Here is a 24017-nt window from a genome sequence, read left to right as displayed (position 1 = left end):
ATATACTACAATCTCCTAAGTGTCACTCAAATAGATATCGTAAGGGCAAAATTAGAATAATTACAGCTTGCACAGAGGCATTCAAACAGTCATTCTTCCCACTTCTTATGGAAATGGAATGGGAAGAAACCTTAATAAGTGGCACAATGGAACATATTCTCTGCCATGCACCCAACAGTGATTCGCAGACTGTAGATGTTGATGTAGAGGTAGATGTAGAAGACAGCATGGCTGGTCAATTCTTACTTTCAAGAGTGAAAATTGCAATGTTGGCAGTAGACACAGTAAAAATAACAAAAATCTTTTCCAAGGTTTTGGAACCATTAGTTCTTTCATCAGAGAGGAAGGGAGATAAGGCTTGGAAGGTTGGGAATAAGGGCCAAGTAACTCATATGCCAGGATGAGAGGGACTCACTTGATATGAGGACAAGGGGAGATGAATATGACTGGAATTCAAAATTGCTTCTGAAAGAATATGTGGAGACACCCATGATGATACAAAGAAAATTTTTATGAATGTCTTTCAGAATTCATGAAGACAACGAATCCAGTATTGGGAACATAGAAGGGTGATGAACCTATTGGAGAAATAATATGCTGTCAAATTAATATAGTATATTGTAATAAAAAAATAAAAAATAAAAAAAGACCTAAGATGAAATAAATATGTTTGAAGAAATAAATTCTGAACCACAGAAAAGTATGAATGCACAGAGAAAGTGTGTAGTGGGCCTTTGTGCATAAAAATAATCTTATGGTGTGATGTAAAGAAACAAACTGCATATAGTGACTCAGGAATCTGGAGTTAATCTCAAAATGTGATAATATTGAGAGGTTGAAGTAGCAGTGAAGAGAAGTGAGAGATAACAACATTTTCAAAATTATTTTAGTTCGCAGAAAAATTGTAATAGGTTAAGAATAGACAGCTTTTAGGGTCACTACCTGGTTATTAAAAAGAGAACAGCATCTTCAGCCATCTGATTATGGCTTACGCAGGAGGCAATTTCTCATTGTCACAAGGAATTGCTAAAAGGTTACTATCAGTTAGACAAGAACAACTGAAATGTATTTTGTAAGGACTGATCAAAATTTCAGTTTCAACCAAAAATATTGGTTTTGGCCATAAATCAGCCAAATCTTCAGCTCATTCTAAACCAGTTTTTGTGAACTCACAGATGAAGTTAGGTCACGTTCGGAATGGATTCAGTCAACAATAGTGCTTGACTTCTAATAGTGAGGTGCCATTTAACTGTTAGGAGAGTCTTTCCTCATGTGTAAAAAGTGTGAGTGACTTGTTGTTAATCACAATATAATGTAATCGTATCTGATAGTGGTAATCTTATACTGAGTTAGTAACAATTTGACTTGGTATTGTACTTAATAGAATGGGTTGTCATGTTATTCTTACATAGAAAGGTTTTATTAATGAGTTTCTTCGAAAGCAAGGGGTTTTTTCCTTTAATAATCAAGGTGAATTTAGAAAACATGGTCATGTGGTTCCGGTTCAGTTTGCATAACTTTTCGACAACAATTCCACTATTAGTCACAACTGTGATGTTATTTTTTGAACTAGATTCCGCAGCACTCTTTGAAGTTGATTTACTGACTGTAACTTATGTACACTAGTAATTAGGAATGACAAACAGAAGATATATCAAGTTGTTTGTCGATTGCAAAAATGGAAATGAAGATGGCTGTATGAAACTAACGCTCCCAAGAAAGGTGTTTTAAAGGCTACTTGTGGAAGCAAACAAATTATTAGTTTGTCTGTATTTTGTATTATGGTGTGATATGCCATTAGTCATGTCCAGGCTATAGCATTTTGTAGCATATACTTGGCGGTTTTGTAGTACACGTAAAGAATATTTTACCTACTAGTAGATAAGCAGGGCTGTAACGTTTTTAATATGATGTGGAGTTTTTTGTGGTAGTTACATCTAGTTCAGTTTACTTATTCTGTAATTTACTTTAATTTTTTTGGTTATAAAATGTCACAACAGAGAGAGAAGAATCCAATTTGGACATACTTTAATAAAAGTACCACTGATTTATCTATAGCCATTTGCACGGTTTGCAACAAAACACTTTTGTCGGGCAGCTGTGAACCAAAAAGGCAAAGACTGCATGAACTGAAGCAACGTTTACCAAAATTTCATGACTCGAAATATAAATGGGTTTTAAAATGTCAGTCAGAATTGGATGATTGAAAAATGAAAACAAATCAAAGTGGATGGATTCCATATTCTTCTTGTGTCATCTACACAAGTGAAATAGACTCAAATCATTGGTAAACCATATAGCAATTGTAGAGTGAAATTTTCACTCTACAGCGGAGTGTGCGCTGATATGAAACTTCCTGGCAGATTAAAACTGTGTGCCGGACCGAGACTCAGAGGTCCCAAGTTCGAGTCTCGGTCCGGCACACAGTTTTAATCTGCCAGGAAGTTTCATATAGCAATTGTGTTAAAAACAAATGCACAAAGTTCCAGCAGCAGAAGTAAAACAGGTTCATTAAAATAAATGTAAAATAGTTAAGCTTAAGAGCTACAACATACCTTTGTGACTGAGCCAATTAAAACAGAGTGACATTTCTAAAAATATATTATACGTGCGATGAGTGGCAAACAGTTAACTGTCAATTTTCACATTGTACATAGTACATGTTAGAGAAGTCAACCACCAGAGTGACGACATGTAGGGGATTGAACACACCTATATACAAAGTGGGAGCTCTGTTGTACACACAATTTGTCATAAATTCTGCAGCAGGTAAAGAGCAAGTATGCATTAATCCTTATAAAACCACTTAAAATGATTAACAGAAGACAGTAAACCATGGGCCAAGTGTTAAATAAGCAGACATTTAAAAATCACATCATTACTATGTAAAGGTATATACAAAGGGAGGTAAGCTGTTCAAATTTTATCATCATTTTATAGTAGCGCCATGGGCCACGAGAACAGCAGTGATACATTAAGTTCCTGCAGATGAGGCTGGCCGCTTTACATATGTTAGCAAGAAAGACAAGTGAGTGAGCTACAGTCGAGCTTCGATAGTAAGAAGTGGATGCTGCCGAGTCGAAGCTGTGCGAGGGGCCCCAGCGCATGTTTACAAGTTGACTTTCTGTATGGAAACGTGCCTGTAACGTATCTAGATGCTAAGCCAAACTTGGTATTTGGGAAATAATAAACCTTGGTAGACATTTAAAAAGTCAGCATGTGACAGTTACACATTAAAAATAAGTATTAGTTCTTGGTTATACCGAGAAGACATTGTCTAGAATGTAAAAAATTAATGGTACAAATCACACTGAAAGACAGATTATTTTTTGATTGTATAGCTTCTCTGTTAAATGATTTACTTTGATCTACATCATGTCCAGCTCTTGTTTTGTCTGACTACTCATTTGATGCTGACTTGCTCACAGGTTTTAAAGTAATTTTATTGTATCTTTTGTATCCAACATGTACTAACGCATTTATATAACATAGATTTTTTACAATCTGACAATGTCTCCTCTGTATAACCATGAACTACTACTTATTTTTAATGTGTAACTGTCACTTGCTGACTTTTTAGATGCCAACCAAGGTTTTTAGTTTCCATGCACCAAGTTTTACTTAGCACCTAGACATGCTACAGGAATGTTTGCACACAGTAAAGCAGCTTGTAAACACTTGCTGGGACCCCTCACACGTCCTCAACTTGGTGTTATCCACTTCCTGCTATCGAAGCTGGACTGCAGCTCACTCACTTGTGTTTCCTGCTAATGCGCATCCAGCGGCTGGCCTCATCTCCAAGATATTAAACAGTGCAATGTATTACTGCTGTTCCAGTAGCCGATGTTGCCACCATAAAATGATGATAACATTTAAACAGTTTACCTTCCTTTTTTTCTCCCTTCACGTAGTAATGATGTTATTTTTATGTGTCTGTCTGCTTAACACTTGGTCCATGGTTTACTGTCTTCTGTTAATCATTTTAAGTGGTTTTATAAGATTTAACTTACCAAACAAAAGCGCTGGCAGGTCGATAGACACACAAACAAACACAAACATACACACAAAATTCTAGCTTTCGCAACCAATGGTTGCCTCGTCAGGAAAGAGGGAAGGAGAAGGAAAGACAAAAGGATATGGGTTTTAAGGGAGAGGGTAAGGAGTCATTCCAATCCCGGGAGCGGAAAGACTTACCTTAGGGGGAAAAAAGGACAGGTATACACTCGCACACACACACATATCCATCCACACATACACAGACACAAGCAGACATTTTGTTTTGCTTTACAAATGTCTGCTTGTGTCTGTGTATGTGTGGATGGATATGTGTGTGTGTGCGAGTGTATACCTGTCCTTTTTTCCCCCTAAGGTAAGTCTTTCCGCTCCCGGGATTGGAATGACTCCTTACCCTCTCCCTTAAAACCCATATCCTTTTGTCTTTCCTTCTCCTTCCCTCTTTCCTGACGAGGCAACCATTGGTTGCGAAAGCTAGAATTTTGTGTGTATGTTTGTGTTTGTTTGTGTGTCTATCGACCTGCCAGCGCTTTTGTTTGGTAAGTTTCATCATCTTTCTTTTTAGATATATTTTTGCCACGTGGAATGTTTCCCTCTATTATATTTATAAGATTTAATGCGTATTTGCACATTACCTGTTGCAGAATCAGGTTTGTATGTACGCTAGAGCTCCCACTTTGTACATAGGTGTGTTCAGTGCTCTTCATGTCATCAGTTTGGTGGCTGACTTTTCTCGCATGTGCTATGTACAATATGAAATTTGAAAGTTAACTGTTTGCCACTCGTCACGCGTGTCATACATTTTCAGAGATGGTACTCTGTTTTATTGACCCTGTAGGAAAGGTATGTTGTGGTTCTTAAGCTTAACTACTTTACATCTGTTTTAAAAAAAATCTGTTTCATATTTCCTGTTCAATTTTTGTACATTTGCTTTTAAAACACTTGCTTTATGTATTATTTTTTGCGAATCCCTTGTAGGACACTAGTGCCCGATTATTATTTTTCTGTTGGCCTACAATGACTTGAGCCTGTTTCACTTCTGAAGATGACAGTTTAAACTTAAGAAACTGGTAAAGTGAACCAAATAAAGGTTTTCTTGTGCAGCTGACACATGACTTATTATCTTCGTTGAAGTATTCTGCAACTGCTGAGCTACAGCTATGAACAAAATTATACAGTCTCTTAATAGGGGAAAGGCCAAATTACCTATTAAATTTTATGTAAGTGTTGCTGGAGCTAAAAAGTATTCTGAATTATATAAAAATGCCAATGTCATTACTGTTTTCAAGAAGAGATATTTGACACAAGCTTTGGGCGTACCAGTTTACCTTGGTAAGTGTCAGTATCAGACAGTACTTGTCTCCTGTCAGTCAAAGTTCTAACAACATTCAGAATCTACAAAGGACGATGACAGCTCAATATCGGTAAGTATAACTTCTTATGGATTGATATATTGTGCACAAGATGTCCTATAGCCCCCATCCCTCTATCGAACTAGTAGATATGAGAACAGAAGAAGTTGTTTTTTAATGTTATGTGGTGAAACTGATGATTGATTGGAAGAGGGAATAATGATGTCCCAGATGTACACATGAAACTTGATGAAATATTCTGTCTTGTCAGGAAAACTTCAAGAATAACATAAATAAATATTATGATTTTTCTTTTCCCAATAGGCGGAGCAGACATGTCCACCAGTATGCAAATGTGATGCTGCAAGGACCATGTTCATTGGAAGAGAACCATCATTCAGTGTGATGGCTGATTGCTCCAATAGCAATTTAACTAGCCTACCTCCAAACTTACCACAGAATACATATTATCTGAATGTTTCTAACAACAATGTAAGTAACAGGTAACATTGTTCTTATTAAGATTGTATGGTTTAAATTAGACTGTTTTTGCTACAAGTTTCTTTTATTGAATAATCAAATACTCTTTCTTGACTTACATTGGTTATTGTAGTTATCCTGAAGTATTTTTACCTGTGGTAATATTATTGTTTATTGTGTTTTCTTTCAAACTAATATTTCTTTTTCGTAATCCTTATTACTATTCCATTACTGACACAATAGATGTGTTTTGGGTTACAGATGCCTATTACATTATAGCCTTCTTTACTGGTGAGTTGGTGCCAGGTTCTATAAAAAGCCATTCTCTGCCCTTTCAAAGTTTCTCTACTGTTCCATTCGTTGCACTTAAATGAACTTACATTGTTTACGTTTCTTTTTTGCACTTTTATTGGTGGAAATACAGATCTTCCCCATTGGATAATGGACTAGAGCCATTTGTAAGGAACCTACAAACTTATGAATGCAAGTTAAGTAGAGGTTATTTTTTGCGATTAAGACAGACAGGCTTATATTCATGTGCTTCTCTCTTTTAGTAGCTTCTACATCTCCCATTCTCCTCTTTCTACAGTCTACCCCCCCCCCCCCCCCTCTCTCTTTCTCCAAAAGTATAATTACTACACCATATTGTCCACTGACAGTAACAAATTCACTGTACAATCAGCTACCAATCAGTTTTCCCCATCTCACTAACAATTTGAACAACTCTACCACATACATTGACGGGGTGTGACTACGTCTGATCCTGCTGTGAGATAACAGATATAATACTTTAACACTTATCCTCACCTCCAAAATGACATCTTGATGTTCATTACATCCACTCAGTATTCTGCTCTAGCACAATGTCACTTCTACTCCCAGGAGCGCATCTTGTAGTTCATTTATCTGTGGTTAAACCAAGAGCAGGATGTGACCTATACACTCTCCCACCCACCACCTCCTGTTGCAGGCTAGTGAGCTATTCAAAGGCCACTGCGAAATCTTTGCAATCTTGACCCATCAGTACATACTGTACACAACACTACTTTCAATCCTTGTGATTTATTTTTTTTTTTTTTTTTGTGAAATGCTACTTTTAGCTCTTGTGATTTCAACTGTTCAATTTTATGTAACTTGTTTTTGTACTGAGAGTTTTTTTTGTTATGTATGTGGTAATAACATTACATTTCCATGCCATGGTGGAATTCCATTTTTCCCATAATAGCATATATTCTGTGGACATGGTCTAAATTTTGACGATAAATACTGTCACCTGTTTTGGAAATATTAATATTAACTTCAACATAAAATGTCAGAGATAAATTGCAAAACAGGAAACTTAAGTTGCTGAAGATATTGCATATGTACTGACAGTTTTCCTTGTATAGCATTTTCTGCTGCCTTAATTCTGTACTATTTAAGTCATGAGTTTGTAATATATTTTAATGATTGGAACATACTGTCGTAGAAGATTGTGTGTATGATTCTAATGTAATTATGCTGACCAGGCTATATTGGCTGGAAATACATGTTATCTTTCATCTGCATCTAGATGATTAATTTGCAGTTTGCAATTAACTGCCTGGCAGAGGGTGTACATTGTTTTTCTCTATTGCAGATTACATCTTTAGCTGCACTGAGCACTGATCCTACTTATGAAGGAATACGTGAACTTGATGCAGATAACAATTTCATAACATCAATAAGTGAACTGGAAGGAACAAAATTCATCAGCAATTTTCATGTACTTAGTCTCCAGAATAATAGAATAGCATCAGTAAGTGAATATGTATCTCCATGTGCAAATGCATTCTTTTGATGTATAATGGATCTGTGTGGCAAATCGTATCATATAAGAGAACATATTTGAAAAATCTGTAGGCACATAATTCTTAACATGCTTGTGAAGGCCAATGGTATCTCTCATTATACCTCCTTATCCACTTGCTCTTAGACATGTGAAATCCTTATCATGTGATATGTCCGATGAACATTGTTTAGTTCCAGCCACCTCATCCCAACCACTGCCAAATTAATGTAATCAAAGTACACAACAGACTTTCAGAGGATATTTAATCTGTCCACTGGTTTGTACATTGGTTCTGACATTTTTCTTATTGTGTGACCCATTTTCAGTAGCAGTTCAAACATACGGTAACTTTTTCTCAAGCTGAAAGTAGTGTATATAAAATGTTCAGTGATGAATAACTTATATTCTGTGCTGTGTAGATTGACTCAGAGCATCAATTTGACACTGAGTTCATGAAAATTGTATATTTTATTGGTACATGTCAGGTCTGTTGGAGTTATTTAAATGCTGCACTGTGAAAAAGTTCCATAAAATTTGATGTCCAGTTAAATCAGTATATCTCCACCTGAATATGTTATGTCTAACAAAATTTTGTGCCAGATGAAGATACAAACCAGAACAACTGGGCCATATGAGTATGCCTCTAGGCTTGACATAAACTACCATTGTCACCATTGTTTCCACTTACAGATTCTGAACAGTACCGCGGTATCAGAAGTTCTTCCACAGTGTACATGGGAACAATATCATGAGAGGGAGAGGAGAGGACGGCAAAGACAGCAGAATACCATGGTTTGTTCTACCACAAGGAATGTGTGTCAGTTGTTATGCAGTGCAAAGAAATATATATTTGTTGATACTCAGTAACTATGTACTCCTTGTGGAGGGTAAATCAGGGTCCTCCACTGACTCCATACCTCCAGTGGTGGCATTTCCACATATTGTATGGGTAGGGTTCCCATTCATAAAGATTTTTCCAGATCTGTCTCAATTTTTAACAAAATTCAACAGAATGTCCGCAAATCCTCTTTTGAGTCTGTGGAATGTCCTGGATTTTCATGGTATGTAGCATGTCTTTTTGTGTTTCTAAACTAATCACCTGTCTTTAAACATCAATTTTGAAGTTCTGAAATCTTTGGCATCATGCTTTGTTTGTGTCCTTGCATGGTGGCAAGGACACAGGAATTAAACAGTGGTTCCCAGTGACATCTGCAAGGGTTTATTGCACAAGCATAACAACAAGAAGACGGATGGTATTAAAATATAGAAAGCTCTTCCGGATGTGGTCTGGATCCAGCTTGGTGCTGTGGCTAGGATACAGCTGGTGCTTGGTGATGCCCAACAGGGTGCAGCAGGTGCTCGGTGATTGACAGAGTGGCAAGAGGATTGTGGTCAACAGGCATTGGCAGCAGCAGGGATATGGTGCTTGAGCAGGAGGTCCCCTGGGATGCAATGCTGCCAATGGAGTGATGATTTTGGCAAGCGTCAGTGACTGAGGGAAGAAATGGCATGACCAGTGGTGATGGCAAAGGACAGGGCAATACAGACAGGCTGACAAGACAGATGGTTAGATTCTGACTGTTGGGCCGCAAGTGGCCAGTGTAATTGCCCAGAATGGGAGAACTGTCTGTCTGCTGGTGATCTCCAGCAAGGGTGATGTTGCCGTGCAGTGATGGCACTGTCAGCAAGGATGGATGGCATCTAGGATGCGGCACTCAACCAGCAGGGCCCCGCGATGAGCGAGTGATGACATTGGTAGGCATCAGTGACTGATGGGAGTAACGGCGTGATCACTGGTGGCCACAAAGGACACTACGATACTGATGTATGGGTAAGACAGATGATGAGGCTCTGACTGGTGGGCCGCAAGAGGCCAATATAAATGCCCAGAGTGCAAGAACTGTCTGCCTGCTGGTGGCCTTGGTGTTGCCCGTAAAGGCAGATGGACTGACAGGTGCATAATTGCGTGACTGTGATCACAGTGCCACTATGAATGATGCATGCACAGATGTGTGTAGCCACATGATCCTGGATGAAGTTAATAGTTTCATGATCACTGCACCATTATTAAAGTGCACATGTAGCATAGCGGTAAACTGGTGCCTTGGATAATGAAACGCCTGTGGCACAGTCCCTAGGCAACCAGCAGGATGTGGGGAAAATGTTGGTGGTTGTAGGGTCCCAGTTAGGACCTGGCTACATTAATATTCAACTTCAGTGTGTTGTTCTATTGTGTCACAGTTTAATGTTTCAAGTGCTTTCAGCAGTGAGTTTGACTGACTTTATCTTAACGTTACCTGTGTTAATAATGGAAAAAAAGAAGTGGAAACTAAACAGCAACAAACAGCAAGAATTCCTGTTTGTTTGTTGTGCGAAATTTACCATTGGATACAGAGGACACCAACATAGTAACTCATATGAAATCAACAGAGATAAAGCTGTGCTTCAGGTAAACTCTTCAAGATCAAAACTGGATAACTACTTATTAGTGAAGGTAGGTTCAGATATGGATTAGCAATTTATAGTGCAAGAATGCACACTTGTGCAATAATTAAATCAGTGTTGAAGAAGTTCTTGTGGTCATACATGAAAACCAAATCACCTTTCATTAACATGATATCACCCTTTGCTATGGAACAAATGATGGATTTGAAAGAAACGTAGTCTATGTCAGTGGTGATAGATTCTCCCTGCCACATGGGTATGAAGGTGGTTCCTTCAGGTTTACAAGCCAGATATCTTAATGTGAGTGTTGGAGTTGGTGACCTTTGGTGTTAAGTGCAGGGTTTTTGTGTTCGTGTGCTTTATATGTATTGTAAAATTTCATTCTTAAGAAAAAGTTTGTAACACTGCAATCTGGCAAAAGAAAAGGAAAGATGCAAAAAAATCAGAGTTTTAAATTGGAAGGAGAGAGTGAAAGTAATGTAGTACATGTGGGATGCCCTCATATAGTGCAGAATACTGTCCAAATTGGCACAGACAGCTTACTCATTGATATACAGCTCATAATTGGTAAAACCTGTCCTTTCCATTTTTACTCTGTATGAGTTGAAAAACGAAAATCAGCCTGTGAGTTTGCTGAAGTGGAGTATAAGAAAGATTTAGGTCGTAGTAAAAGTAGGTGGTTATCTCCCCTATCAGCTGTTGAAAGGGTAACTACATATCTCTTCCAAGCATTAAAATCCTATTTCCTGTCCCTTGACAAGTGTCCAATCACCCTGAACAATTTTTTTTCCTTCATCATCTTTCAGTTCTTTTCAAGTTGATTAATCGATTTCTTGAACAATATTCTGGTCACTGAAAAAGAAATTGTAACTGTAATTGAAGTTGCAGACAAAATAATTTTGTTATACCAGAATTAGAAGCCAGAAACTTTGAAATATTTTTGACAGCAGTTAAACATGTTGGAAAGTGAGGGCAAGTGACACTTGATTAGTTTAATAGTATCACCACAGCTTTTATGATATCTGCTCTGTGGATATACCAGTGAATGATGTGAACCATTTTTGGAACCTTTTCAGCCAATGAAGTGGCCCACCCCAAGAAAAATCATCAGCTGGATTAGCGTTCAAAAATATATAGTTTAATAAAATATAGTGTCATGAACTTCACTGAGATGACAGAAAACTGTTTGTCACGTGCTGTTTAGTATGTTAATATCATGAAGGTAAACTGCTAGATTGGAATATAAAATCAAATATTAATGTTAGTGAAAAAGGCAGGAAATTTGTACTCATTTTCACAAGAATGAGTTTGTCTAAAACTTATTAGAAGTTTGGTTGAATTTTCACTAGCTATTTCAGTTCTAATGCATCAATTGAAAAAGCATTTTCTGTAATTAAGCTTTGTGAACAAATGGAGGTAATTAATGATTTAAATTAAAAACAGTAAAAGCTCTGACAGTGATAATAGCCACATTTGTTAGCCTCCCTTGTATGGGCTTATGCAATTTGATACTTAATGAAAATAAACTTCTAGAGCAAATACACAGACTAAACAGTACTACACAAGTGACAGTAACAATGTGTCTGTGCCATCATCTTCCATATAATCTGTGTGAAATTATTGTTTATATTTACATCCAAATTGTCTAGGTTTGTTCAATAAGTAATGCCCCATATTTTTTTTAAAAGCCTGTAGTATACATAGACAAACATCTTTCTTGGTGCTTCACATTTGATATTTGTTCTGTGCGCCTGTGAAGTTTCGAAGCATTCTGGCAGATGCCAGAGCCATAGTACAGCATCAAAATGGTGTCTACATATGACTCATGTTACAAGCAACATGCTGCTGTTGAATTATTGTATGCAGGAAAAGAAACCATGGTGAACATCCATAAACGCTTGTGTGCAGTGTACGGGGATGCTGCAGTTGATAGGAGTACAGTTGGGCGAAGTTTCAGCCTCAGGAAATGAAGAAACAGAGCTCCACGACCAGCCACTCGTGATGGGATGTCCTGTCACAGCCACTGCTCCAGACATGCTGAATCGTGCGGATGCCATTATCCATTCTGACCAGCGCATCACAACTCAAAAATTGGCTCTGTAGTTGTCGGTCAGCATTGGAAATGTGCCTGCAATGATTGACATTCTCGAATATCCAAAGAGATACTCACGATTGGTTCCATGAATGCTCACAGTGGACCACAAGATTCAAAGAAAGGCCATTTCAACTGAATTGTTGGAGCATTTTGAGACTGACAGAGAGGCCTTTCTGTCATGGATTGTAACTGGAGACAAAATCTGGGTGCACCACTCTGTGCTGGAAAGAGCTTTTATCAGCAGGGAATACATGGTCTTCCACAATGTTGGTGTACAGCCATGGAGCGTGATGGAGACTGTGTAGAAAAATTCTGACTCTTAACAATAAATATGCTCTGAGAATAAAAATATGGGTCATTACTTACTGAGTGACCCTTGTACGTGCAATGCTACTGTTAACCTCTCATCAATGTGTGGTTGATTTCTGCTCATTTGTCCAGAGTTTTTGTATATTATTTTAAAAATGACCTGAATTTGGTGAAAAGTGATATGGGAGCTCATCCAGAGAGAGAACTGCTAGTACTGTTTGTAAATTGTAGGTGGAAACATCAGTGACAATGAAAGTTTGAGCTAGATCTGGAGGTGTGCTCAGCCTGCCTAAGGAAGCTGCTCAAGGGAAAAATAGGAAATCTGTGATTGTGTCCCATAATGGGAAAAATTTTCATCTTTCATGACAAATTTATTACATTGCAGATTGGGTGAGGTTGGTTTATGGGTCAGTTATTAATGTCCAGTTTTAATTCTGTTTTACTCTTGGATTTTTTCTTTTTTTTGGGAAGGGGGAAGATATTTACTTGTTTTAATGATTAGATTTACTTTTGTAAATAACATAATTTTATTTCTGGATACAGCTGGTCATGAGAATTAAATAGTGTTCTTCCTTCTCAGTGAAATAGGCTTTGTTCAAATAGGTTCTGCATATTTTGAAGAAAAACTGGATTTACTTACAGCTAGAAGTTATTTAAGAAGGAACTAAGTTTCTTATGTGCAGTATCTGTTAGGTAAATCTCTTCTAATTACACTTCTGCTGCGGTGTAGTGTAATTTGGAGTTTTTGAAATCTCATTGAAGAGCAAGAGTGGCATGATGTTTATAGTGCTAATAACATAGACAATAAATGTAATGCTTTCTTTAACACATTTCTCATGCTCTTTGAAAGTTGCTTTCCCTTAGAACATTTTAAACATGTTATTAGAATTAAGATGCATCATGGGTGGCTGACTTGATGGGCTAAAGATATCATTTAGAACAAAGTGGGAGTTTGTCAAAATGTTACAATTAGTCATTACTGAGCTGCAATAACCCATTACAGACAGTGTTGTAAAGTGCTTAAAATTGTTATTAGGAAGACAAAAATCATGTGATATGTGAATAGAATAGCTAATTCTCAGGATAAATTTAAAACCATGTAGTCACTCTTGAAGGAAGTGTCTGACCAATAGTGGAACATTGATGACATTGACAAAGGTCCTGCCTACATGTGCCTTTGTAATCTGGAGAAATTTATCACTGAATATAACATCCCCATGCAACAGCACAATGCCGTGTTGTCTGATCTTTATTCCGGCAGCTGCTTTGTGATGAAGATGGCCAAAGCAAACTTCTCAGAAAAATCAGTAAAGTGTAAAATTATGTAACAAATTATGCAGACAGTGTACAGGTTTTTTGGATGACTAGTTTGTTTGTGTAACGTAGCTGGGCATATGAGAACTAGAATTTATGGTGAGTTCTTGAGGAGGAGTGCTTGGGCGCAGTGTGCAGGATTGCACCTATCATTGGAAGATTAACTGGTGACCTGTGCATGAGGCAGAAAAAATTAGGCCCCTTGGCAGTCTCCTCGATGGATGAGGTGGGGGGAGCAGTCTAGCTGATGAATCATTTGCAGACCATTGTTTCTGCCAACAGTTTTACTTCCATTATTGTATATTTTCAGCAGTGTTAATTTTTGTTACTAATTATGATACAGCCTGTACACAAACTGTGTCTCTGGCCTCTCAGGTGGGTGCCCCAAGCAGCTGCTTGTGCACTTGGCTATTAAACTCGCTCTGGCTACAAGCGCCATTCAGATCTGAAGAAATTTATCACGGACAGGTTCACTCAAACCACAGATAACTGGCCATCATTCATACTATAGCAACTGAGACGATGGTGTTGGATTATCTGGGAATTGACACCCATCAGCTGCCTTTGTGGCATGCGCACTTTTAAGAATAAGGTATGAAGAGTACTGGTGGAGAAGCAATTACAACGTCTACCATGAACAATGTGTGCAAGCAGTGGGGCCAAATGTTTTTAAACCCAGAGTTTAGTTCAGTTAATGGATTATCCAGCACAGTACTACAGTTCCACACTTCTTACAGCTTATATTGGTCACAAATGAGGGCTCTTTTAACCATGATAGTGTTTTTCAAACACTGTAATGGCTAGGTTTGGAATTGTAGGGGTGAATTGCTTCATGCTCATCTCAATTTGTCAGCAATGATTTTCTTTTAACTTGTGAGCTACAGGCAGATTCCATATTCCTAGATTTCCGTAAAGTGTTTGATGCAATGCTCCACTGCAGACTGAGCGTACAGAATACATTCTCTGATATGTGAATGCCTCAACGACTTCCTAAGTATAGAAGCCATATATTGTCCTTGATGATGGTGGGTGTTCTTCAGAGACAAGTGTATCATCGGGAATACCACAGCAAAATGTGATAGGACAACTCTTGTGTGTGTGAGCAGCAGCCTGTGACTGTTTGTTGATGACGCTGTAGTGTATGGGGTAGTGTCTGAGTGACTGTAAGGCGATATCTGGTAACCAAGGCAGAATTTCTATTTGTCACAGTGAATGGCAACTTGCTCTAAACGTAGAAAAATTTATGTCACCTCAGATAAATAGGAAAAACAATTCCGTTATGTTAGAGTACAAGGGAGGACCCAAAAAAAACCGGAATTTCTTTCTAGAAAGCATATACTTTATTGTTTGCAAATACAACTCTAATCTCCTTCGAAGTACTCTCCATTAGCATTAATGCACTTGTCCGAATGTTCATTCCAGTGTTCGAAGCACCTTTTAAATTCGTCCTCTTTGATACCTGCTAGCACTTTCATGACATTGCGTTTTACGTCTTCCACATCTGCAAAACGTTTCCCTCTCAAGTCTCTTTTCATCCTCGAGAACAGAAAGAAGTCTGAGGGTGCTAAAGCCGGTGAATAGAGCACGTGGGTCAAAGAAGTCGTCTCCATTGAGGCCAAAAACTGGCGAACACTGAGAGCTGAGTGTGTGGGAGTGTTGTCGTGATGCAAGAACCACACGCCAGAATCCCACAAAGCTGGACATTTTCGTGACAAACTTCTGTGAAACTGTTTCATAACCTCCAAGTAGAATTGTTGGTTTACTGTCTGGTTTTCAGGGACAAATTCAGTGTGTATGATCCCTTTGATGTCAAAAAAAAACAGATTGACATCGTTTTCACATTCGATTTCACTTGTCGAGCTTTTTTTGGTTGAGGTGAGCCAGGTGACTTCCATTGTGATGACTGTTGTTTACTTTCTGGGTCGTACCCATAGCACCATGACTCATCACCTGTAATGATTTTATTGAAAAAATGTGGATCATCTTTGAACGCGTCCTTCATTTCGAGACAGGCTTGAACGCGACGATGCCTTTGATCTCCGGTAAGAAGCTTCGGCACGAATTTTGCTGCCACTCTTCGCATCCCCAAATCAATGGTCAAGATGTGCTGAAATGAGCTCCAGGACAACCCAAACAAGTTCTTGAGCTGGTTGATTGTCCTGTGTCGATCTTCACTGATGAGACCACAGATTTTGTCGATGTTGTCTTCGATTCGAGCAGTTGAAGGTCGACCGGAACGGGACTGATCTTCAACCACCATTTCTCCCTTCTTAAACCTAGAAAACTGTTCATACACTTGCATTTTACTAAGATCATGGTCTTTGTAGGCTGTCTGAATCATCGCAACAGTTTCTGCTGCGTTCTTGCCGAGCAAGAAACAAAACTTCACTGCCGCACGTTGTTCATAAGAACTAGCCATTTCCTTGTGTCACGTCTGCACTGTATGCACATTCAAAGAACTGCCAAAGAAACCATACTTCTCACTGTTGCGTGACGCTGCGTGGCAGAATGACAGCAGAGGTCCTACTACAACCCTCTGGTGGCGCAACCTGCTACTATAAGTACACGATGTGCAGCATTACGGTTCTGGTTTCTTTTGGGTCCCCCCTCGTATAATATTAGTGGTGTGATGCTTGACACAGTCACATTGATTCAATATCTAGGTATTACATTGCAAGCCAATATGAAATGGAACAAGCATGTTAGGTCGGCTGTAGCCTCAATCTGATCGCCAGCAACATGAAATACCTTGAAAGATTGAGCAATATTCAACACTTCAGGCAAAGGTAGATTCTCACATTGTAGTGCTTGTTTGACACACCTCCTTGCCAGGAGCCTACCAAATGATGGTGTCATGGACCACAGGAGCAGCATATGAAAAACATGATGAGCATCAGTAACAAACTATGATTTGCAACTGAGTCTGTGAAGTTTGGCTGCCCAAGCCTGGTAGAATTGTTGAGGCTATTTATTACAATAGTACACTACTGGCCATTAAAATTGCTATACCACGAAGATGACGTGCTACAGACGCGAAATTTAACCGACAGGAAGAAGATGCTGTGATATGCAAATGATTAGCTTTTCAGAGCATTCACACAAGCTTGGCACTGGTGGCGACACCTACAATGTGCTGACATGAGAAAAGTTTCCAACCAATTTCTCATACACAAACAGGAGTTGACCGGTGTTGCATGCTGAAACGTTGTGATGCCTCGTGTAAGGAGGAGAAATGCGTACCATCACGTTTCCGACTTTGATAGAGGTTGGATTGTAGCCTATCATGATGGCGGTTTATCGTATCGCGACATTGCTGCTCGTGTTGGTCGAGATCCAATGACTGTCGCAGAATATGGAATCAGTGGGTTCAGGAGGGTAATACAGAACGCCGTGCTGGATCCCAACGGCCTCGTATCACTAGCAGTTGAGATGACAGGCATCTTATCTGCATGGCTGTAACGGATCGTGCAGCCACGTCTCGACCCCTGAGTCAACAGATGGGGACGTTTGCAAGACAACAATCATCTGCCCGAACAGTTCGACGATGCGATTCTTGAGTTTCTCCCGGCGTATTTGATAATCAAAATATCCACAGGTATGCTGCCGGTCTATAGTGTCCAACGGGCACAATATTTCGGCGATCATGTATGTCGCCATCATCAGATGAACTGACGGACTGAACTCTTGTGAACGTGCCGGCACGGAGATCCGTACGCTACGGCTGCTCAGAGGGAACTGGGTTCGGTCGCGACGGCGGCCGATTTAAATACCCTCCGCCCGTTGCGCGCTCCCTCCGCCGTCCGCGCCCCGCGCCACGTTCGCGTGGTGGAACAGATTGTGACGGCGTCTGAGATGACGTCGGTGTGATGGCTCTGTCCGCCATGGTCGTCACAACTATACGTTTGCTCGCTTTACTCTTGATTAACCCGATCGCTGGTTCCCAAGCCTTGCTAAGATTATAGCCACAGTCATGGTTTATGAGGTCATCATTGGAGCGAATTTCGATGGCCTCTCTAACAACGCTGTCCCAGTATCTCGACGTCTGTACCAGAATCCTCGTGCGGTCATACTCCATGGCATGATTTTCCGACAAACAATGTTCAGCAACCGCCGACTTGCTCGGATACATCAGTCGAGTGTGTCTCTGGTGTTCACGGCATCGATCCTCGACGGTACGCATCGTCTGACCAATATACGACTTACCACATTGACACGGAATCTGGTACACGCCGGCCTTCCTCAAACCGAGGTCATCTTTGGCGCTCCCCACCAGTGCACGAGTTTTATTTGGAGGACAAAACACAGTTCCGACCCGGTGTTTCTTCAGAATGCGGGCGATTTTCCCCGAGAGTGCACCTGTGTATGGAATAAATGCAGTGCCTACCTCCTCCCTCGTGACTTCATCCATCTCAACAGGTTGTGCTGCAGTGGTTGGGCGGAGAGCACGTTGAATCTGCCACTCTGAGTACCCATTTTTTCGAAATACAGTTCTCAGATGTTCCAATTCCTGGGGTAGACTCTCTGCGTCAGAGAGAGTGCGCGCCCTATGTACTAGAGTTTTAAGTACCCCATTCCTCTGTGAAGGGTGGTGGCAGCTGTCTGCGTGCAAATACAGATCAGTGTGCGTAGTCTTCCGATACACCCTATGACCTAGGGTGCCATCAGCCCTTCTCTTGACCAAGACGCCAAGGAAAGGTAATTTACCCTCCAATTCAGTCTCCATAGTGAATTTGATGTTGGGGTGTATGGAGTTTAGATGTTTAAGGAAGTCAAGGAGTTTATCCATACCATGTGGCCAGGTGACGAACGTGTCGTCCACGTAACGGAAGAAGCAAGTAGGTTTCCATACGGATGACGACAGGGCTTCCTCCTCAAAGTTCTCCATGTACAAATTCGCTACCACCTGTGAGAGTGGGCTACCCATGGCGACTCCCTCCGTTTGTTCGTAGTATTCTCCATTAAAAAGAAAATACGTGGAAGTCAAGACATGCCTAAAAAGTTCAGTGGTCTTCTCGTCAAACTTCTGACTAATTAATTCCAGTGACTCTTGCAGGGGTACCCTCGTCCGGTACCGCCTATACTATATGGACTCCCGAAGGTTCACAAAGAGAGGGTACCATTACGCCCCATTGTCAGCAACATCAGGGCACCTACATATTTGTTGGCCAAATACCCGATGGGAATATTAAGTACTTATGTGGGTAAATGCCCTCATCACATCCGTAATTCCGTGGATTTTGTTAAACGCCTTGATAGCTTCAGGTTGTATGAGTCAGATATCATGGTGAGTATTGACGTCGTTTCCTTGTTTACGAGGGTACCCCTGCGAGAGTCACTAGAATTGATTGGTCAGAAGTTTGACGAGAAGACCACTGAACTTTTTAGGCATGTCTTGACTTCCACGTATTTTCTTTTTAATGGAGAATACTACGAACAAACGGAGGGAGTCGCCATGGGTAGCCCACTCTCACAGGTGGTAGCGAATTTGTACATGGAGAACTTTGAGGAGGAAGCCCTGTCGTCATCCGTATGGAAACCTACTTGCTTCTTCCGTTACGTGGACGACACGTTCGTCATCTGGCCACATGGTATGGATAAACTCCTTGACGTCCTTAAACATCTAAACTCCATACACCCCAACATCAAATTCACTATGGAGACTGAATTGGAGGGTAAATTACCTTTCCTTGGCGTCTCGGTCAAGAGAAGGGCTGATGGCACCCTAGGTCATGGGGTGTATCGGAAGACTACGCACACTGATCTGTATTTGCACGCAGACAGCTGCCACCACCCTTCACAGAGGAATGGGGTACTTAAAACTCTAGTACATAGGGCGCGCACTCTCTCTGACACAGAGAGTCTACCCCAGGAATTGGAACATCTGAGAACTGTATTTCGAAAAAATGGGTACTCAGAGTGGCAGATTCAACGTGCTCTCCGCCCAACCACTGCAGCACAACCTATTGAGATGGATGAAGTCACGAGGGAGGAGGTAGGCACTGCATTTATTCCATACACAAGCGCACTCTCGGGGAAAATCGCCCGCATTCTGAAGAAACACTGGGTCGGAACTGTGTTTTGTCCTCCAAATAAAACTCATGCAGTGGTGGGGAGCGCCAAAGATGACCTCGGTTTGAGGAAGGCCGGCGTGTACCAGATTCCGTGTCAATGTGGCAAGTCGTATATTGGTCAGACGATGCGTACCGTCGAGGATCGATGCCGTGAACACCAGAGGCACACTCGACTGATGTATCCGAGCAAGTCGGCGGTTGCTGAACATTGTTTGTCGGAAAATCATGCCATGGAGTATGACCGCACGAGGATTCTGGTACAGACGTCGAGATACTGGGACAGCGTTGTTAGAGAGGCCATCGAAATTCGCCCCAATGACGACCTCATAAACCGTGACTGTGGCTATAATCTTAGCAAGGCTTGGGAACCAGCGATCGGGTTAATCAAGAGTAAATCGAGCAAACATATAGTTGTGACGACCACGGCGGACAGAGCCATCACACCGACGTCATCTCAGACGCCGTCACAATCTGTTCCACCGCGCGACTGTGGCACGGGGCACGGACGGCGGAGGGAGCGTGCCGCGGGCGGAGGGTATTTAAATCGGCCGCCGCCTCGACCGAACCCAGTTCCCTCTGAGCAGCCATAGCATACGGATCTCCGTGCCGGCACGTTCACAGGAGCTCAGCCCGTCAGTTCACCTGATGACGGCGACATGTATGATCGCCGAAATATTGTGCCCGTTGGACACTATAGACCGGCAGCATACCCGTGGATATTTTGAGTTCGACGATGTTTGCAGCAGCATGGACTATCAGCTCGGAGAACATGGCTGCAGTTACCCTTGACACTGCATCATAGACAGGAGTGCCTGCGATGGTGTATTCAACGACGAACTTGGGTGCATGAATGGCAAAACATCTTTTTTTCGGATGAATCCAGGTTATGTTTACAGCATCATGAAGGTCGCATCTGTGTTTGGCGACATCGTGGTGAACGCACATTGGAAGTATGTATTCGTCATCGCCATACTGGCATATAACCCGGCGTCATGGTACGGGGTGCCATTGGTTACACGTCTTGGTCACCTCTTGTTCGCATTGACGGCACTTTGAACAGTGGATGTTACATTTTAGATATTGTTACGACCCGTGGCTCTACCTTTCATTCGATCCCTGCGAAACCCTACATTTCAGCAGGACAATGCACGACCACATGTTGCAGATCCTGTACGGGCCTTTCTGGATACAGAAAATGTTTGACTGCTGCCCTCGCCAGCAGATTCTCCAGATCTCTCACCAACTGAAAACGTCTGGTCAATGGTGGCCAAGCAACTGGCTCGTCACAATACGCTAGTCACTACTCTTGATGAACTGTGGTATCATGTTGAAGCTGCATGGGCACACCATCCAAGCAAAATGCCCAGGCCTATCAAGGCCATTATTGTGGCCAGAGATGGTTGTTCTGGGTACTGATTTATCAGGATCTATGCACCCAATTTGCGTGAAAATGTCAGTTCTAGTATAATATATTTGTCCAATTAATACCCGTTTATCAACTGCATTTCTTTTTGGTGTAACAATTGTAATGGCCAGTAATGTAGGACTCAATACATGTTACAATGACATGTGTGCACTTACAGGGCTAATTGGTCACCAACATATGCATTTCATCAAATGAAAGTGGTGCAGGTTCCTGGAGCAGGGCTAATAGGCAAACAGCTGGTAAATCGGTGGGCAAATCTAAGAAAGGAACAAAGCCATACATGTTATCATCACTGGCACCAAAAGTGAGGAAGTGTTGCTGAAGCCGCTTCTCATATGACTCCCAGTCTTTGACCACATTGTCATAAGGGGACGGGTGGGGGGGGGGGGGGGGGGGTTTACGTCAACGACGTGGGAGACTGCATAGTCAGTGTGACCGGCAGCTTTGTGATAGCAACCATAAGAGCCTGCTTCTGCTGCTCGAGGAAAGATTTGAGCACTGCCTCTATGTCTGGATGAACCAAAGGAACAACCAATAAACATAGCACATGGAAGTGAACACCACACTTATCAACTACTGTATCATAATGCTAGGCACAAACAGTAGTGCAGCCACAAAGAACAAGAGTTTCTGTATCCACATTCAAATAAAAAACAAACATAGAAAAATGTACAACAAGTAATAGAACACAGTCTGGGGATGGGTGCCTGCCACATTGTGCTTATAGAGAGGAGGGCTCCGGTACACAGTATGGCATATGCTATGCGGTGTTCACAAGTCTCTTCTGGCCAGATCGCACAAATGCCATTGGCGAAGTATTTGAGTGTAGCAGTCGGCAATCTGGTACCATGGCAGATATCCAGGTGTGATGTACACAGTTATAGTCCTTTCAGTGTGAGCCATTTAAGCTAGTTTAATACGCTGATCAATCAGAACATTATGACCACTGACCCACATCAATATAAACCCATCCAGCTAAGTCACCTAGTGAGAAATGACTGCTAGTCAGACACTTGCATGGTGCCTATAGTATCAATGAGTGTGCTCTCTGTGTGTAGAATGATGAATGTACGGAATCTATCTATCTGAGTTTGATCGAGGGCAGATTGTGATGGAAGCTCGGTATGAGCATTTCAGAAACTGCTCTACTTGTTGGGTGTTTGTGGAGTGCTGAGGTGAATGTCTTTAACATGTGGTGAAATCACATCCAGAATTCATGGGGTTAGGCGGCCCACTTCTCTACAGATGTTGGACATCATAGGCTGTGCAGACTGGTGAAACAGTACAGATGGTAAACTGTCACAGAACTAATATCAGAATTTAATGCTGGACAAAGTACAAATGTGTCTGAGTGCGCATTGCACCAAACAGTCCCAATGATGGGCTTCCACATCCGATGATCCATTCCATGTGCAGAGTTAACACCATAAAATCAGCACTTTGATTAAAATAGGCACGTGACCATTGGCACTGGACATTGGTGCATTTGCAGTGTGTTACACAGTCTGATGAATCCTGATACCTTCTTCATCATGCCGATAGGAGGGCACGAATTTGTCATCTCCAGGGAAACAGCTCCCTGACGCCTGTACTACAGGATGGAGACAGGCTGGTGACAGCTCCATCATGTTCTGGGGATCATTCACATGGGCATCCATGTGTCCAGTGGAGCTCATGCAAGTCACCATGGCACCCAAAGAGTGTCGTACACTGGTTGCAGACCACGTGAATCCCTTCATGACAATCATGTTTCCCAACAGCAGTGACATTTTTCAACAAGATAATGTACCATGCCACAAGACTAGGAGTGTGATGGAATGGATTGAGGAACACGGTGCAAGTTCTAGTTGATGTGCCGGCCCCTCAACTCACCAGATCTGAACCCAGCTGAGCACATCTAGGATGTGATTGAAAGTGGCATCAGAGCTCATTGCCCCCACCCTCATTGGAATTTGTGGTAATTAGGTGACTTGCGTATACAGATGTGTTGCCAGCTCCCTCCAGTGACCTACCAATGCCTCATTGCTTCCATGCCATGACCTGTCACTGCTGTTATCTGTTTCAAAGGTGGACTATTAGCTATTATGTAGATTTTCAAAATGTCCTGGCTGATTAGTGTATTTATACTCTGACAAACATTGGAAATGTGTTAATAGAATTTTGAGATATTGTTAGTTTGTGATAAGTTAGTTAACAATGTCGAAAAAGACAGATTGCTACTTATCTTAAAGAAGACACATTAAGCTGCGTATGGGAAAAATTAAAAGACACTAATGTAAAGCTTTTGGCCATAGCCTTCATCAGTAAAGGAGAGACACAACATCATTCATACACACAAGCATCTAGGGCCGGGTGCTGGAGTTAGCGGTCACATGTGCATGGGGTGTGCCTGCTTGTGGGTATTTCTTTTACTGATGAGGGCTGTGGCCAAAAGCTTTATGTAAGTGTCTGGTAATTGTTCCAGTCTGCAACTTAATGTGTCTTCTTTATAGAAAGTAACACTCTGTCTTTTCCTTCATTGTTAGCTAACTTAATGTTGTTTCTGTTCATAGTGTGGTCCTTGTGTTAGTTTTAGTGAAAGAATGTGTTATAGTTCTGATTTGTCTTTCATTAAAAGTGCTCCATTTGTTGTAATTTGTGTCATAGCATCTCCACCTCCCATTACTTTATAATATTCCACCATGTTTAACATCAGGAACAA

At 41.1% G+C, this 24017-nt stretch overlaps 1 protein-coding gene across 1 annotated transcript in view; it reads left to right on the top strand.

Moving 5' to 3' along the window:
* The window catches only part of LOC124773867 (protein halfway), a 99079-nt gene that overhangs the window by 44020 nt on the left and 31042 nt on the right, over nt 1–24017 (top strand). Inside the window, exons 5-6 of the mRNA XM_047249442.1 lie at nt 5691–5858; nt 7465–7623. Coding sequence (XP_047105398.1) covers nt 5691–5858; nt 7465–7623 — 327 coding nt within the window. The remainder of the gene's footprint in view (nt 1–5690; nt 5859–7464; nt 7624–24017) is intronic.

This window comes from Schistocerca piceifrons, chromosome 1, assembly GCF_021461385.2.
Source record: "Schistocerca piceifrons isolate TAMUIC-IGC-003096 chromosome 1, iqSchPice1.1, whole genome shotgun sequence".
In the NCBI taxonomy this organism is placed as follows: Eukaryota; Metazoa; Arthropoda; class Insecta; order Orthoptera; family Acrididae; genus Schistocerca; species Schistocerca piceifrons.
Note: the sequence above shows the minus strand (reverse complement) of the source record. Positions and strands in the feature narration are given on the sequence as shown.